This window comes from Martes martes, assembly GCF_963455335.1.
Source record: "Martes martes genome assembly, chromosome: 3".
Classification (NCBI taxonomy): domain Eukaryota; kingdom Metazoa; phylum Chordata; class Mammalia; order Carnivora; family Mustelidae; genus Martes; species Martes martes.
In genome coordinates this window covers 127,788,792-127,805,346 of record NC_137890.1, presented here as the reverse complement: position 1 = coordinate 127,805,346, position 16,555 = coordinate 127,788,792, and the positions used below count along the sequence as shown (strand labels likewise).

Below are 16,555 nucleotides of genomic sequence, written 5' to 3'. Positions count from 1 at the left end.
GAAAACTATATCCAGCAAAAAATTATCCTTTAAAAATGAAGACAAAGCAAAGATGTGCTTGAATAAAGGATGAGAGAATTTGTTGCTATTAGTTCTGACTTACAAGAAATACTAAAGGCAGTTGATTCTTTAGGCAGAAAGAAAATGACAGCAGATAATAATTCAAGGAAAAATAAAGGGTACCGGAATGATAAATATGTGGGTCAATATAAAATACTCCATATGTATATTTGTTCTTATTTCTTCTCTTAACATCACTAAAAACATAAGATTGTATAAAGCAATAATTAGAACACTGTTTTGCTTACTTAAAGAATGTGGATGGGGCACCTGGGTGGGTTAGTCAGTTGTATCCGACATGGCTCAGGTCATGATCTCAGGGTCCTGAGATTGGGCCCTGCATTGTGCTCTGCACTCAGCATGGAGTCTGCTTGTCCCTCTCACTCTGCTCCTCCTCTCTCTCTCTCTCTCTAATGAATAATTTTTAATAGATTTTATTTATTTATTTGACAGAGAGAGACACAGTGAGAGAGGGAATACAAGTGGGGGAGTAAGAGATGGAGAAGCAGGCTTTCCGAGGAGCAGGGAGCCTGATGTGGGGCTTGATCCCAGGACCCTGGGATCATGACCTGAGCCAAAGGCACACACTTAACGACTGAGCCACCCAGGAGCCCTTCAAATAAATAAGTTTTTAACAAATGTAGGTATATTTTACAGTAATAGCATAAAAATGAGGGAATGGAGCTGTATCATTTTCTGAATTTTACTAGAATTAAGTTAGTGTTAAGCTGAAGTAGATCATACTAAATGAAGATGCATTTTGTATTCCCTTTAGCCACTACAAAGAACGTCCACTCAAGAAATACAGAAAAAAATTGAGGAATTAAAATGATAAATAAAAAGTATTAACATAGAGGGCAGTAAAAAAGGAGGAGATGAGTGAGAAGGACAGGAGACATGTAAAAAACAATATGGCAAAATCAAATCCAGCCATATCAATAATTACATTAAATGTGAATGGTCTAAACTTCCCAGTTAAAAGACAGTGATTGTTACAATGGATAAAAAAGCAAGCTCCAATTGTGTGCTGTCTACAAGAGACCCACTTTAGATTCAGAGACATAGACAGGTTGAAAGTAAGCAGATGGAAAAAGACCTACCATGGAAACAATAACAATGAGAGGAATTGGAGTAACTGTATTAATTTCAGACAAAATAGGCTTAAGGGAAAAAATATTATTAGAGATGAAAAAGGTCATTTTAGGGCGCCTAGGTGGCTCAGTGGGTTGGGCCGTTGCCTTCGGCTTGGGTCATGATCTCAGGGTCCTGGGATCGAGTCCCGCATCGGGCTCTCTGCTCAGCGGGGAGCCTGCTTCCCTCTCTCTCTCTCTCTCTCTCTCTGTCTGCCTCTCTGCCTACTTGTGATCTCTGTTAAAAAAAAAAAAAATCTTAAAAAAAAAAAAAAGAAAAAGGTCATTTTATAAATGATAAAAAGACCAGTACATTAGGAAGATACAGCTATTGTAAAGGTATACATACCTAACAGCAGGTCCCCAAAAGACATAAAACAAAAACTGACAAAATTTAAAGGATAAATAGACAATTCAGCAATACTTGATTTTAGCCCATTGAAGAATACATATTTTTTTCAAGCACACATCCAACATTCTCCAGAATATAGCATAAGTTAGGCTATGAAATAAATCTTGATACATCTAAAAGAACTGGAATACTGCAATGTAGGTTCTCCAACTACAATAAAGTTAAGTTAGAAATCAACACCAGAGAGTGCTGTGCAGTGTGTAAACTGGCAATTCACAGACCTGTACCCCTAGGACTAATAATACATTATATGTTTATTAAAAAAAAAATTAAAAAAAATTAAAAAAACACCAGAAGGAAATCTGAAAAATCCCTCCAAATATTTTGGAAATTAAACAATACACTTCTAAATATTCAGTGAGTCAAAGAAGAAATCACCATATACTTTAAAATATTTTGGACAGAAAGAAAAATGAAAAATGCAACATAACACAATTATAGGAGACAGGTAAAGTAATACTTAGAGGGAAATTTATAACTTTAAACATCTGTGTCAAAAAAAGAAAGGTCTGGGGCACCTGGGTGGCTCAGTGGGTTAAGCCTCTGCCTTCGGCTCAGGTCATGGTCTCAGGGTCCTGGGATCGAGCCCCGCTTTGGGCTCTCTGCTCAGCAGGGAGCCTGCTTCCCCCTCTCTCTGCCTGCTTCTCTGCCTGCTTGTGTTCTCTCTTTCTCTGTCAAATAAATAAATAAAATCTAAAAAAAAAAGAAAGGTCTGACATTGATCATCCAAGCTTCCACCTTAAGAAACCCCCCAAAAAGAAGTATATAAACACAGAGCAAGGCAAAGAAAGGAAATAATAAAGATGAGAGCAGAACATGATAAAATAACAGAAAAATAATAGAGAAAAATCAGTGAAGGTAAAAATTTGGTCTTTGAAAAGATAAATAAAACTGACAAACCTTCAGCTAGATTGACCAAGAGAAAAGAGAGAAGATACATATTAGTAAACTCAAAAATGAAGAAGACAGCACTATGGCTTCTACAGAAATTTAAAGGGATTATAAAGGAATGGTGTCATCAATTTTATGCCACCAAATTAGGCAATTTAGACGCAATAAACTAATTCCTATAAAGATACAAATTATCAAAACTGACTCAAGAAGAAACAGAAAATCTGAATAGACATATAATAAGTAAAGAAATTTGAATCAGAAATTTAAAACATTTCCATAATGAAAAGCCCAGACCCAGATGATTGCATTGGTGCTTTCTGTCAAATGTTTATCAAAAAAAATGCCTTCCCGTATTCCTTCAGAAAATAAAGGAGGAAGGAACACTTATTAACTGATTGTGTAAGGCCAGTATTATCCCAATGCTAAAGCCAGACAAAAACATAGTAAGAAAAGAAAACTTTAGACCAATATCCCTCATAAACATAGATGGAAAAATTCTTAACTACAGACAGAAGGTCCCCAAATTACAGTGGTTCAACTTACAGTTTTTTGACTATGTTGATGCAAAAGGAATAGGCATTCAGTTGAAACCATACTTCAGTACTTCAAATTTTGAGTTTTGATCTTTCCTGGGGCTCATAATATGTGGTACCATGTTCTTTTGTAATGCTGGACAACAGCAGTAATGAGCCACAACTCTCAGTGAGCCACATGATCAACAACTGATAGGCTTACAACCATTCTGTACCCATACAGCCATTCTGTTTTTCACTTTCAGTATAATATTCAGTAAATCACATGAGGTATTCAACACTTCGTTATAAAATGGGTTTGTTTTAGATAATTTTGCCCAACTATAGGCAAATCTAAGTGTTCTGAGCACTTAGTTTAAGATAGGCTAGGCTAAGCTATGATGTTTGGTAGGTTAGGTGTACTAAATGCAATTGTTTAAAGATTTTATTTATTTATTTGAAAGGGACAGAGGGAGAGAGAGAGTCCTCAGTCAGACTCCCCACTGAGCACAGAGCCCAGTGTAGGGCTCGATCCCACAACCCTGAGACCATGATGTGAGTTGAGACCAAGAGTCGGATGTCCAACTGACTGCACCATCCTGGTGCCCTACATGCATTTTTCAACTTAACTGTGTCTTCATCCTATGATGGGCTTATTGAGACGTAACCCCAGTGTAAGTCGAAGAAGAGCTGTATCAGCAAACTGAATCCAGCCACCTGCAAAAAGGATTATATCCCATTACTAAATGGAATTTATCCCAAAGATGCAAGGTTGGTTTAACATCTGACATCAATTAATGTAAGGCATTACAATAGATAATAGAATAATAAGACAAAACTTGTTGGCATAGTATAGCACCTGTTTATCATAAGAAATCTCAGTAAAGTAGGAACAGAAGGGAGTCTTCTCAACCTGATGGATAGCATCTCCAAAACCCCATAGCTAATGTCATCCTTAATAGTGAAATTGAATGTTCTTCCCCTAAGATTGGGGACAAGGGAGTGAGGTTCCACTCTTGCCACATCTAAGCAACACTGTACTTATACTGAAAGTTCTAGCCAGTGCAATTAGACCAGAAAAATAAAAGGAGTCCATACTGGAAAGGAAGAAGTAAAACTGTCTTATATGACATCCTGTATGTAGAAAATCCCAAGGAAACCCCAGATTGATTGATTAATTAAGAAACAATTTCTTTTGGGACATGTGGCTGGCTCAGTAGGGCATGACTCTTGATCTTGGGGTTGTGAGCTCGAGCTCCACTGTGGATGTAGTGGTTACTTGAAAATCTTAAAAAAATAAAATTTTATTCACAGTAGAATCAAAAAGAATAAAATAGTTGATTATAAATTGAATAAAGAAGTATAAGACTTTTTATCCTGAAAAGTATAAAACATTGCTGAGAGAAACTATAGATATAAATAATATCAAGAAACATTACATGTTCATGGTTTGGAAGACTCATTTTTGTCAAGATGGCAGTTCTCCCCAAATTGATTGATAAATTCAAAACAATTCCTATCTCAATTCCAGCAGATTTTTTAAAATAAGAAACTACAAGGTGATTCTAAGATTCACAAAGAAATGCAAAAGATCTAGAATTTTAAAAGAACTAAAGTTGAAGACTTAAACTACCTCATTTTAATACTTACTATAAATCTGTAGGAATTGGTGATATAGTGCTCAAGGATACAGGCGGTATTGGCCAAGGGACAGGCATGTAGCCAATGGAACAAAATTAAGAATTTAGGGGAAAAAAATCTTAACACTGATTGATAATTGACTTGCAATAAAGGTGCCAAGACAATTCAGTGGGTAAAAGATAGTATTTTCAACAAATTGTGCTGGGACTATTAGAAATCCACATGTGAAAAAGTGGTATTAAATCCTTACCTTAAACCACACACAAAAAAATAGGTCATAGACCCAACATGGGTCATAAGACCTAAGTGTAAGAGCTAAAGTATAGAACTCTCAGAAGAAAAATAGGAGACAATCTTTTTACCTCTGACTTAGAGAGTTCTTAAATATGACACCAAAAACAGTCCATGAAAGAGAAAATGATGCAGTTGACATCGTCAGAATTAAGAATATCTGGTCTTTGAAAGATGCTGTTAAGAGAATGAAAAGACAAGTTCCAGACTGGGAGAAAATGCTTACAGATCCCAAATCTGATAAAGGACCTGCTTCCAGAATAAACAAGGAACTCCTAAAATTCGGGATTAATAAAACAACCAATTCTTCAAGTGGGCAAACTATTGAAATAAACATTTTGCCTGAGAATATATACTCAGGTCTCATAGCCACGTGAAAAGATGTTCAACTTCATTAGTCACTAGGAAAGTGCAATTAACAATATGAGATGCCACTAGAATTTTACTTACCAAAACGGCTGTGATTAAGACACGGACAGTACCAAGTAAAGAAACTGAAACCCTCAGAGCGTGCTAGCAGGCGTATGAAATGGTACAGCCTCTTTGGAAAGCAGTTTCACAGTTTCATAGGACATTATTCCTAATAGCCCCAAATCAGGAATAGTCCAAATGTCTATTGACTGGTGAGTGAATAAAATAATTGTAAATCCACACATTGGACTATTATTCAGCAATAAAAAGGACCAAAGAACTGATACAAGCTACAGCATGAGTGAACCTTGGAATCGTCTTGTGAAGAGAAAGAAGTCGGACAGAAAAGGCCACTTACTGCATGATTCCATTTATATGAAATATCCAGAAAAGATACCTTTATAGAACCAGAAATTAGACTGCGGGGCTGCGGTGTAGAGTGGGGCTTTTAACTGCAGATGGGCACAAGGGAACCGTTTGGAGTGCTGGAAAGGCTCTAAAATTGGGTTGTGGTGGTGGTTTCCCAGCTCTGTCAATTTACTGAAAATCACCCAATTGTACACTGACAGACAAATTTTATGGTATGTAATTTATATCTCAAAGCCATTTAAAAAAAAAAAGTTTAATTTCTTTATTTGACAGAGAGAGGGAGAGAGCATACAAGCAGGGAGAAGCAGGCTCCCCACCAAGCAGGGAAACAGATGCAGGGCTCCATCCCAGGACCCCAGGATCATGACTTGAGGTGAAGGCAGATGCTTAACTGACTGAGCCACCCAGGCGCCCCAGAAGATTTTATTTATTTATTTAAGGGAGAGAGGGAGAGAGGCAGAGGGAGAAGCAGACCTCCCAGGACCCCGGGATCATGACCTGAGCTGAAGGCAGATGCTCTCAAAACCACTTTTTTTTTTTTTTTTTTTAAGATTTTTTATTTATTTATTTGACAGAGAGAGAAATCACAAGTAGGCAGAGAGGCAGGCAGAGAGAGAGGAAGGGAAGCAGGCTCCCCGCGGAGCAGAGAGCCCCATGCGGGGCTCGATCCCAGGACTCTGGGATCATGTCCTGAGCTGAAGGCAGAGGCTTTAACCCACTGAGCCACCCAGGCGCCCCTCAAAACCACTTTTGAAGGAATTTTCTCACTTTCTTGGGTTTTTTATCTGCTTACATTTTGAGGGCTCTTCTAAATCCTGATGCAACAAGGATTGATTTGTTTACCTTGTCACATAAATACTCTGCTTATGTATTTTAATCTTCTCTATCTCACTAGAATGACAGTTTTTAAAGAAATACGTATATACGTGCCTGCCTTTGTTTCAGATGCGTTCTTCCAGCACCTCCCTGTGTGTCTCAGTTCCATCCAGAATGCATTCGTTCTTTCAGTGGTCTTGTCTTTAACAGATTCTTTTCAGGAGGATGATAACAACAGCCTGGAACGGTTTTTATGTGCTTTTAATGTCCTTTGGTAAATTCTTTAACACATTTTCTCAATGAGAATTTAAAGTCTTATTTTTTAATTTTTTTTTTTCATTTGGGTAGAATTGACATATATTAGTTTCAGGTGTGCATAGTCTTATTTCTGAAAGGCACCTTGGTTTTAATTGTATGCTTCTCTTTTCCTTTGAAACTAGAATATGCTTCTCTGGGATCACTCTATGATTACATTAATAGTAACAGAAGTGAAGAGATGGACATGGATCACATTATGACCTGGGCCACTGATGTAGCCAAAGGTAATAAGACTTCCTGTATTCTTACAGAATTGGTGGGGCACGTTTTCCCATCGTGACATGGTGACTTAAGGTCAAACGTTTGTTATTCTGTGTCTTTAGATGTCCCTTTTTCAGACTGCAAGTAGCAAGAATTTTGCAACTTTTCATACAGGTTATTTTAATTCCAGTATAGTTATGTAATATACAGTGTTACATTTGCTTCAGGTGTACAATATAGTGATCCACAATTCTGTGTATTAGTCCTTATCACAAGTGTGCTCCTTAATCCTCTTCACCTGTTTCACCCTCCACCCCTCCCCTCTGGTAACCATCTGTTCTCTATAGTTAAGAGTCCTTTCTTGGTTTGTCTCTCTTGCGGGGGGGAGGGGGGCAGTTAATAGATATTTTAAGTCACTGCCTTTCTACCCCTGCATTCCTTTTCTCTCTTCACTTTCTTTCTTTCCCTAGAACTATGTTCCAACATAATCCGTGACTCCAGGGTAGCCATTTTTGCCACATTTTGTGACATTGTAATTGACCAGCCTGCTTGACACATTAAATGGAAAGCTCATAATTCTGTTGTTCCGCAAGTTTCCTCTTAGACTCAGTACCCAGAAAATGTGATTTATTGTAGGATTAGTTCTACTTATTTTGTGTACATAATAATATGCTAAAAATCGTAACCACTTTCAAAAGAAAAGTTTTATTTGCCCTGCCATGTGAAAGCAATTCGGATTTGTATTTTCTATTTAATGTAAACTTGGAAATCACCCTGGAAATGAAGTATTTTTAATACACAAAACCCCTAAACAAGGTGCCCAGTTCTTTTCCCCTCATAAATTCTGACATAGACTAATGCTTTCTAAAGCAATTTAAATTCCATTTATTTTTATCTCTTTTTTTTCCATTTTCCTAACTGAAGGTTTCTGAGTTTTATTTATAACTGTCAAAGTTGCTTTGGAAACAACTTAATCTAAATAATGAACACTGATAGTTACATTTGTATTCTAGCAACCCCTAGAAAGCAAGTGTGTCCAGATTTTACCAGGGCAATTCACTCCTTTGCATTTTGCTCCTCCAATCTCTACAAGCTTCTCTTTACAAAGCAAGGAAAAGGATATTTAGCACTCCGTAAGGAGAGCAACTCACACTCCGCTTTCACCGGGAAGTCATAAGGTAATTTCCAAAAGTAACAGTCTTCCCGTTGGGGAATTTTCTTGTCAGTTTTAAGTTTCATCAACACCTGCCAAATTCTTCAAATAGGGAAAGTGAAGAAAAAAATTTTTTTTAAATTTCATGCAAAATGCTGCTGCTGAACGATACTTCATTACCTTATAAGAATAATAAGCTCTATGTTTAGGATGGTGTACTTAAGGCTTTGGCTGTGTTAATTAACTTAATTGTGTATTCATGCATCAGGCATTTCCAATCAGCCTTAAATTTCCGCATTCTTCAAGACATTTTCGTGTAATATCGTAGTCACGTCTGTATGTATCAGTAGTTCACAGGAACCACGTGTTTGTAAGCCGAGGGATGCGTTTTCACTGGGAGCTGCGTGAAGCATTGTGGAAATACACTTCCATAAATGTGTCTGTATATCCGAGCAGTCTTTGACTGAACGCACTTCACCTTACAGACCTTTGCATTTAGGGTGCTTAGCCAGTTACACCCATGGTATGATTTACTGGCAGTTAGGATAGACAGACAGCAAACAAATCAACTGACAGCAGTCACTCTGCTTCCTGCTGTGCACATGCTTCTTTGCCTCCCTCCAACCCCCCTCCGCCCCCTCCACTTCCCCTCTCCCCTGCCAGGCCTGTAAACCTTGTCCCATAAAAACCTTGTCCCTCCCGGCCCTTCCCCAGTGCAGTCCCTGTCTAAGGGGCAAGTCCCTTGGCTCCAGATCAGCTCAGTTATTCTGGGCTTTCTCCAGATCACTGGCACTCTATCAGAAGGCCAAAGAAGAGAAAGAGCAGGGCTCATGAAGTAGCAGACTGGAACTGGAGGTAAAGAACAAGAGTGGAGGGAAAGAGATGAGAGATGGGGGTGGGGGTGGGGGCATTGGAGGGGGGGGCACGACACTGTGTGCCAAAACAGTGTCAAATCGCAGCGCAGGAAAATCCTCTTCTCATGGCTGGTGAATTGTCCTGAGAGGCAGGTTCTCCTCTGTCTGGCCCCAGGTGAGAGGAGGGGGGCAGAGAAGAGACTTATTTATTGATAGTCACAAGTAACACTTACCATTTAAAATGGCCTGTAAAAGGAAGAAGAAATCCGTGCTTTCGGAATCACTTCACCTCTCTCTGGTAGAATAGGGCACAGAACTCGGAGATGAAGCAGGAAGCCTTGATTTTTGTTGGTTCTCTGTCACATTCAACTGTGCACCTTTCAGTCTGACCAAGATGGAAGACACAGAAGCAACAAGATGTTGAGAAATCAAAGAGTAAATAATTCATTTCAAATTAGAGTTGATTCTTGCATTTTGAAGTAGGCATTGCTTAACATCACTGCTGAGAGAACACCTCCTCAAAGCCAGGAAAAAAAAAAAAAAAGCCCGTCTCCTTTCTGGGTAGGAAGGGAAGTGGAAGACTGGCGGGGAGGTACATCTGGAAGTGCCTGCCGCGAGTCCCTCCCAGTGTGTAAGCAGAACGATTCAAGTGGGTGAACCGGGACCCAGTCTCAGAAGCGTCCTCACTGATTCCCCATCTCCCCCTTCGAATGATACCAGTCAAATCTTTTTTAGGAACCTTGAACCTTAAAACTGATGATGGGTTTTTTTAGCCTTGTTCATTGTTCACTGCAATAAAAACAAGGCAGAACTGTGGAGGGCTCTATAAAAACAGATTTTTATGTGATTGTGATTACTACTGTGTGTATGCACACTAATTGTAAATGCATACTGTACATTCTACACATATAACTTATGGTATTTTTCTCTCGTAACATCTGCCATAAGGAAGAAAAGGCCTCTGTTTAAAGCTTTAGTATCTGAATGTTGTTTTTGGAGATCTTCACTGTCAGCCAGTGTAGACACTGTGGAGCCCTGCCTCTAATGGTAATTAAACAGATTCTACCTGAATTTGGTTCTTAAGCAAGAAAGAGGTCACTATGAAATCCTAGAGGTTATTAAAAGTTACCCAGGTTGTAGCTCTTGGATTTTCAGTGTGTAGTGTGGAGAACTTTGTGTTAGAAGAATGTTCTCCTGTATTTTAGCTATATCTTGGTTAAGATCGCTAAAAATTACTGATACTTTTGTGAACTTGACTCTTTTTCAGTCATATTCTTGTATTGCAGGAGTTTAAATTTTTTAATTTTCTTTGTTCTTACACGACCTTAAATATCTAAGAATCAGAATGGTAGAAAAATAATAAATTATTTTAAAAATTAACCTTTATAAAAATGAAATTTTCTGTATACTCAGAAAAAGAACCAAAACCTACTTATGACATGTAGTGGATAGTTCATTAACAAAAAGAGCTTGTTTGGTTGTGGCAGTGGAGAGGCTTTTTCTTCCATTATTTAGAAAAGACAACTTGAGAAGTAAAGGGAAAGGAAATGTATTTCAGTAGAAAATATTCTTTTTCTTTATTCTAAGGAGGTATATGATACATACATAGAGTCAAATGCTACTAAGAGGATCACTATGAAATATGTGTCTTTTAAAGTATAATTTTAAGATATATAATATTTCATTCAAAATAATAAAATCATTTGTATATACATTCAATTTACTGAAGTAACTTGATATACATTCTAAATATGTTGGAGAGAATTTTGGAGTACAGTTAAATATAGGTTATCCCGAAGATCCATCCTTATAAAAGAGAATATTTTGTAACTACTGTAAATTTTTCTGAGTCCTTTACCAACCACAACTTATGAATCCATCCAGTTTTCCCCCGCACCCTCACCTCTCCCAGGGTCTTATTGGAAAGAGTACTGAGAAAATAACTGGGTAGCTGCAGACATCCAAGTGAAAGCCGAAAACCTTGGTTGGAACTTTGACTGATTGTAGTCATTGGACCACTTCCTCCAGTTGTAACTGTGCTATTTTTGTGGAGACTACAGAAAATTAAGGTGTCCTTATTAGGTATTGTAATAGCTTTACCCACAATCAAGTTCTAACTTCTAAGAGATTAAAGCACATGAATTTTCCAGTTTTCCAAATGCAGACATATCCTGTCTCTATTTTATCAATCATATAAGAACAGAGCACATGAATTTCGTTTCTGCCATTGAATCCTTTGCAAAAATATGAAAGGTAATACTGATGTTTTAAAATGGAAAGTTAATACCAGTGCAATGTTGAAAAAATGATATTAAATGCTGTTCTTCCTTTCTGTATGAAAAGGAATGCACTATTTACATATGGAGGCTCCTGTCAAGGTGATTCACAGAGATCTCAAGTCAAGAAATGGTAATGTATCCTAAGTTTTTATTTTGCCTATTTTATTATGAAATATATACACCTTGTTGTAGAAATAGGCTCATATTTTTCATATCTTTTGTACCCTTATGTTTTGACTCATCATTGATACCATGAAAATCTTTCCAATGTTGATAAATATCAGAATTCTTTTATGTTATTTCAAGAAGCTGTATAGTATTCCATTGTATAAACAGCACAGAATATGTATATTTGGGTTGTTTACATTTTTTTCTGTGATAAAAAATGTTGAGCTTGATACCCCCAGCAAAAATTTTTAAAACATCCTTAGTTATTTTTCTAGAATCACTTTTCTTTTTTTAAAAGATTTTATTTATTCATGTGACAGAGAGAGAGAGAGATCACAAGTAGGCAGAGAGGCAGGCAGAGAGAGAGGGGGAAGCAAGCTCCCCGCTGAGCAGAGAGCCCGATGCGGGGCTCGATCCCAGGACCCGGGATCACGACCTGAGCGAAAGGCAGAGGCTTTAACCCACTGAGCCACCCAGGCGCCCCTAGAATCACTCTTTAGGAGGTATTGCTAGATCAAATTATGTAGTCCTATACTTGTAGTCTCCTATTTTTAGATGGTTCTCTGTACCAGCAGTTTTGAGTTTTGTTCTTTTTACTTCTGAATTATTTGGTATAAACTTTTTATGTCCGTCATTTTACCTGGCATAGTGCCCCAAAATGATCAACACATTTCAGAGTTTGGAAAGCAAATGCTTTCTTTTTCTTCTTTCTCTTCTTCTGTACTCTCTAAAGTTTATTTATGATTCTGTATTTTCTAATTTAGAAAGTGAGCATTTTAAAATGTCTCACAGGTTAGACAGTATTACTTCTCAGTAGGAAAGTATCAGAATGCTTCTTCTATTATGTCATTTGGAAGTTAATGGACAAAGGCAGTGAGTTGGATTATGTAGCTGGCGCACACTAGCTCAAGGAAACGTTAGAGCTTGCTACTTAAAAAAAAAAAATCTGTCAATCCCTTTACATGCTTTACTTATATACATGCTTTCTAAGTTATTCTGCTAAGTAAGGAGCAGGAGAAGTACTTTTTTTTTTTTAATCTTTAAATCACTGCAGTTAAAATGGGTGTATGCTAAGTGTGTGATCCTTGCAATGGGTAGTCCCGGTAAGTGGAGGAAGAGAAGCTGGGGATCTGCCAGGGGCCCTTGCGGGGTCTCTGAAGTCTGCGGTGGGGCGGGGAAAGGGAAGTTCTTGGCAGCTGCCACTCATCAGTCATCCAGGTGGGACCACCACCTCCACCCTGCCTGGCAACTGTGGCTGACTGTTCTCGCCTTTGTCTAGGTCATCACTTATCCTTTGGCTCCTCACAGGCAAAAACTTCCTGAAGCTAAACACTATCGAAACGAGTTGGCGAACAGGAAGTTGTTAGGAAATAATCTAGAATCTAGTAGGAAGTATCAGAGTCTTATGACTATAGATTTTTAGTTTTTTAGTCTGTGCTCAGAATTTCAATATACACAGCTTATTTGACTTCTCTTTTTTAAATCTGTTTTATCAGTATATCCCAAATATCTCATGGGATGGGGATGATTAAGTTGCAGATTTTATCCATACTCTCATTATGGAAACTAAGTAACAATGGAGACTGTCTGGATTTTTACAAATTACAATTTGTGCAGTTACTTGATGAGAAAACATGTACACATTGTAAAATATTGACCTAACTTTTAGCAATTTTTTTTTTCTGAAACAGGGAATAATAAAGAGTCTTATTTTCTATGTTAGAAGTTTTTATGTTAGGTTTTTTTTTTTAATGAAGCATTTATTAATCTTATAAGGAGAAAAAAGGTAGAGGTATTTTAAAAAGTAACTGAATATGATATTAACACTATTTTTATTTTTATTTGAAAACACAAACAGTTTATATATAGTATCACATTTACTCTTAGGCTATTTCTTGCTAAGAGTATATTTTCCCCACTTATCAAGGTCATTAGTAACAGCTGAGGAAGAACTGATCCGCTACTGTGTTCAGGGCACTGTGTGGTTTACAAAAGAAATGCCAGGGGGCACCTGGGTGGCTCAGTTGGTTGCTTCCAACTCTTGATTTCTGCCGGGGTCATGATCTCAGGGTCGTGAGATGCAGCCCAGTGTTGGGCTCCCCGCTCAGTGCAGAGACTGCTTGAGAGTCTCTCTTTCTCTCTGCCCTCCCCCCACCCCCGGCTCCTTCACTCACTCACTCTCTCTCTAAAATAAATGAATAAAATCTTTAATTTTAAAAAAACAAACCAGAACAGTTCTTCAAGGTCTACCCTGGGCCTCCTCGCCTCTTCTGCTCTCATGCACCCACTCCCATAAAAGCCCTGTCTGCCTCTTAGCACTTCCAGACAGAGTTCAGCTTCAGAACCACATGCTATCTGATTATCGGGATAGGCCACATAGATATTTGTATGACCCTAAGATATATTGTGTCCCTATTGATCTTTTCATTTCCTCTCTGCTCCCCCTGCCAGAGTTATTTCTGTACTGCTTTTCTCCATGAATGGCAATACCAATTCCCTAAGCCAGAAGTGAGATAAAAAGGAACAGTTTGATTGCAGAGCTCTTATTCTAACCATTGTGCCAGATTGCCTCTTTATTTGATTTCATCCTCGAGTCCTCCCTCTCCTCCCCACCCCCATCCCCACTGCCCCATTACTCAAGCCCAGTTGATTTGGTCTCCTAAAAGTTTCTTTTTCTTTCTTCTTTTTTAAAAAGATATTTTTGTTGTTGTTGTTTAAATTTGAGAGAGAGAGCATGAGTGAGAGAGCACAAGCAGTGGGTGCTGCAGCAGGAGAGGGAGAAGCAGACTCCCCGCTGAGCAGGGAGCCAGATGTGGGGCTTGGTCTCAGGACCCTGATTGAGATCCTGACCTGAACTGAAGGCAGCCACTTAACCAATTGAGCCACCCAGGCGCCCCTACTCCCGATTTTTTAAAAGATTTTATTTTATTTATTTTAGAGAGAGACAGTGTGTGAGCAGAGGGAGGGGCAGAGGGAAAGGGAAGCAGACTCCCCACGGAGTGCAGAGCCTGATGCAGGGCTTAATCCCACGACCCACGACCCACGAGATCATGACCTGAGTCAAAACCAAGTATCCAGCACTCACCAAGGGAGCCACCCGAACACCCCTGATCTGGCCTCCTAAATGTTTCTTGACTCCGTCTGCTTCTCTCCTCTGCCACAGCCTTTGTATGGGCATCCTTAAGTCTCTCTTGGACTACACCCGCTTGGGTGCACAGTGATCTCCTTGCCTCCAGTTCTGTTCTTCTCTCATATGCTCTCCCCTCTGCACATTTGACCTTTTCATTTGTTTGCTTAAAATGGTTCATTGGATTTCCATTTCTCACAAAGACCCTTCCAGCCCAGGCCCCTGCCTTCCAAAATTGCCTTTTCCCCCCCTCTGTTCCTGAGCTTCTGCAAGGCTCTCTTCTCTGCCAAAAAAAAAATAAATAAATAAAAAATGCTTCCCTCCCATAGCGCTCCTCTGTCTAGTTAGTCCCATCTTATTCTTCTGGTCTTAGTGTGAGCATTTCTTCTGCAAACTCTTGACCACTTTAGACTTAGATACCCCTGCTCTTTGATTCCAAGGCAATCTCTGTGTCTCTCACAGAATTTGTCCCACTTGCTTACATATTTAAAGAAAATTTTTTAAATTTTTTAAATGTTGATTCCAGTATAAACATACAGTATTATATTAGGTTCAGGTGTTATCCCACATGATTACAGACATTGGTTTCAGTGTCTCTCCCAGGAGACTATACACAGGAGCCAGAGTCAGTCTTGCTCACCTTCCTCTTCCAGAATATAGTACATGGGCTTGCCCATAACAGGTGCTTGGCAAATATTTGTTAAGTGAGTGAATGTATGAATAAGTGAATGAATGAATGTTGTCCTTGCCTACAAGAAAATTACTCATCAATTGGGAGAAAAAATACATACCATGAAGTTGAAGACCTCCTCAACATCATGCTGGCAGTCTAGTGGCAGAACACAAGTAAAAATTTTGGTTCTTGGGGTATCCGGCTGGCTCAGTCCATTAAGCATCAGTGTCTGGCTTAGGTCATGATCATGGGGTCCTGGGATCAAGTCCCAAGGCTGGCTTCCTGCTCGCTGGGGAGTCTACTTCTCCCTCTCCCTCTGTTCCTTCCCCACGCTCATGCTCTCTCTCCAATAAGTCAATAAAATCTGTATTAAAAAGTTTGGTTCTCTTTACTACTACTAACGTATGCTGTTTTTACTGGGCAGTACTACATTTGATTTAAACAAATGTTCAGAAACGTTTTAGTCAGCACCTCATGGAATTAGTTTTTTATTCCTTTTTTAATGTCAGCTCCTTTTTGCAAAATCTTCAGTGCAGTAAATACTTCAGTTTTACCTTTCATATGCCATATGGAAGATAGAAGTTTACAGGGTTTTTCAGCATAAGATGACTCAAATAAATTAGGGTCATAAATCATAAATCATATATAAATAGGATTGTCATAATTTTTTTCTTTTTTTTTTTAGTTGTTATAGCTGCTGATGGGGTATTGAAGGTAGGACTCCTTTTAATTTTCTTCAGAAGTATTTGTTAACTTCATGTGTAAGTTTTTGTGATGGATAATTCTTTCATTAATCGGTAGTAGAAGGTTGATACTTGTTTCTCTTTCCTCAGATATGTGATTTTGGTGCCTCTCGGTTCCATAACCATACAACACACATGTCCTTGGTTGGAACTTTCCCATGGATGGCCCCGGAAGTTATCCAAAGTCTCCCTGTGTCTGAAACTTGTGACACATATTCCTATGGTGTGGTGAGTTCATTTCTCATTTTTTTTTGTTGTTGCTCAAGGAAATCTAAAAAACCAAACACCTCCAGAAATGGGATACAGCAATTTAACACAGTTTTAAGACAACGACGCTGTGTCTGGTGGAATGCCTAGAGCAGTGGCCTCAGAGAGGACACTTTCCTAATTGCCAGAATGTTTACTTGGATCACTTTTATGCATCTGAGTTATTTCGTCCTGTGTCAAGAAGAAACCAATGCTACTTCCAAAGAGTAATTAGATGGAACCTGAAATAACGCGGG

The 16,555-nt window shown here is 38.6% G+C and overlaps 1 protein-coding gene across 5 annotated transcripts in view; it reads left to right on the top strand.

Moving 5' to 3' along the window:
- MAP3K20 (mitogen-activated protein kinase kinase kinase 20) overlaps positions 1-16,555 on the top strand; it is a 179,826-nt gene that overhangs the window by 91,171 nt on the left and 72,100 nt on the right. For all 5 annotated transcript variants that reach the window (XM_080799522.1, XM_080799523.1, XM_080799526.1 and 2 more), the window contains exons 4-7: positions 6,977-7,078; positions 11,406-11,471; positions 15,995-16,023; positions 16,143-16,280. In XM_080799522.1, the coding sequence (XP_080655648.1) occupies positions 6,977-7,078; positions 11,406-11,471; positions 15,995-16,023; positions 16,143-16,280 (335 nt within the window). The remainder of the gene's footprint in view (positions 1-6,976; positions 7,079-11,405; positions 11,472-15,994; positions 16,024-16,142; positions 16,281-16,555) is intronic.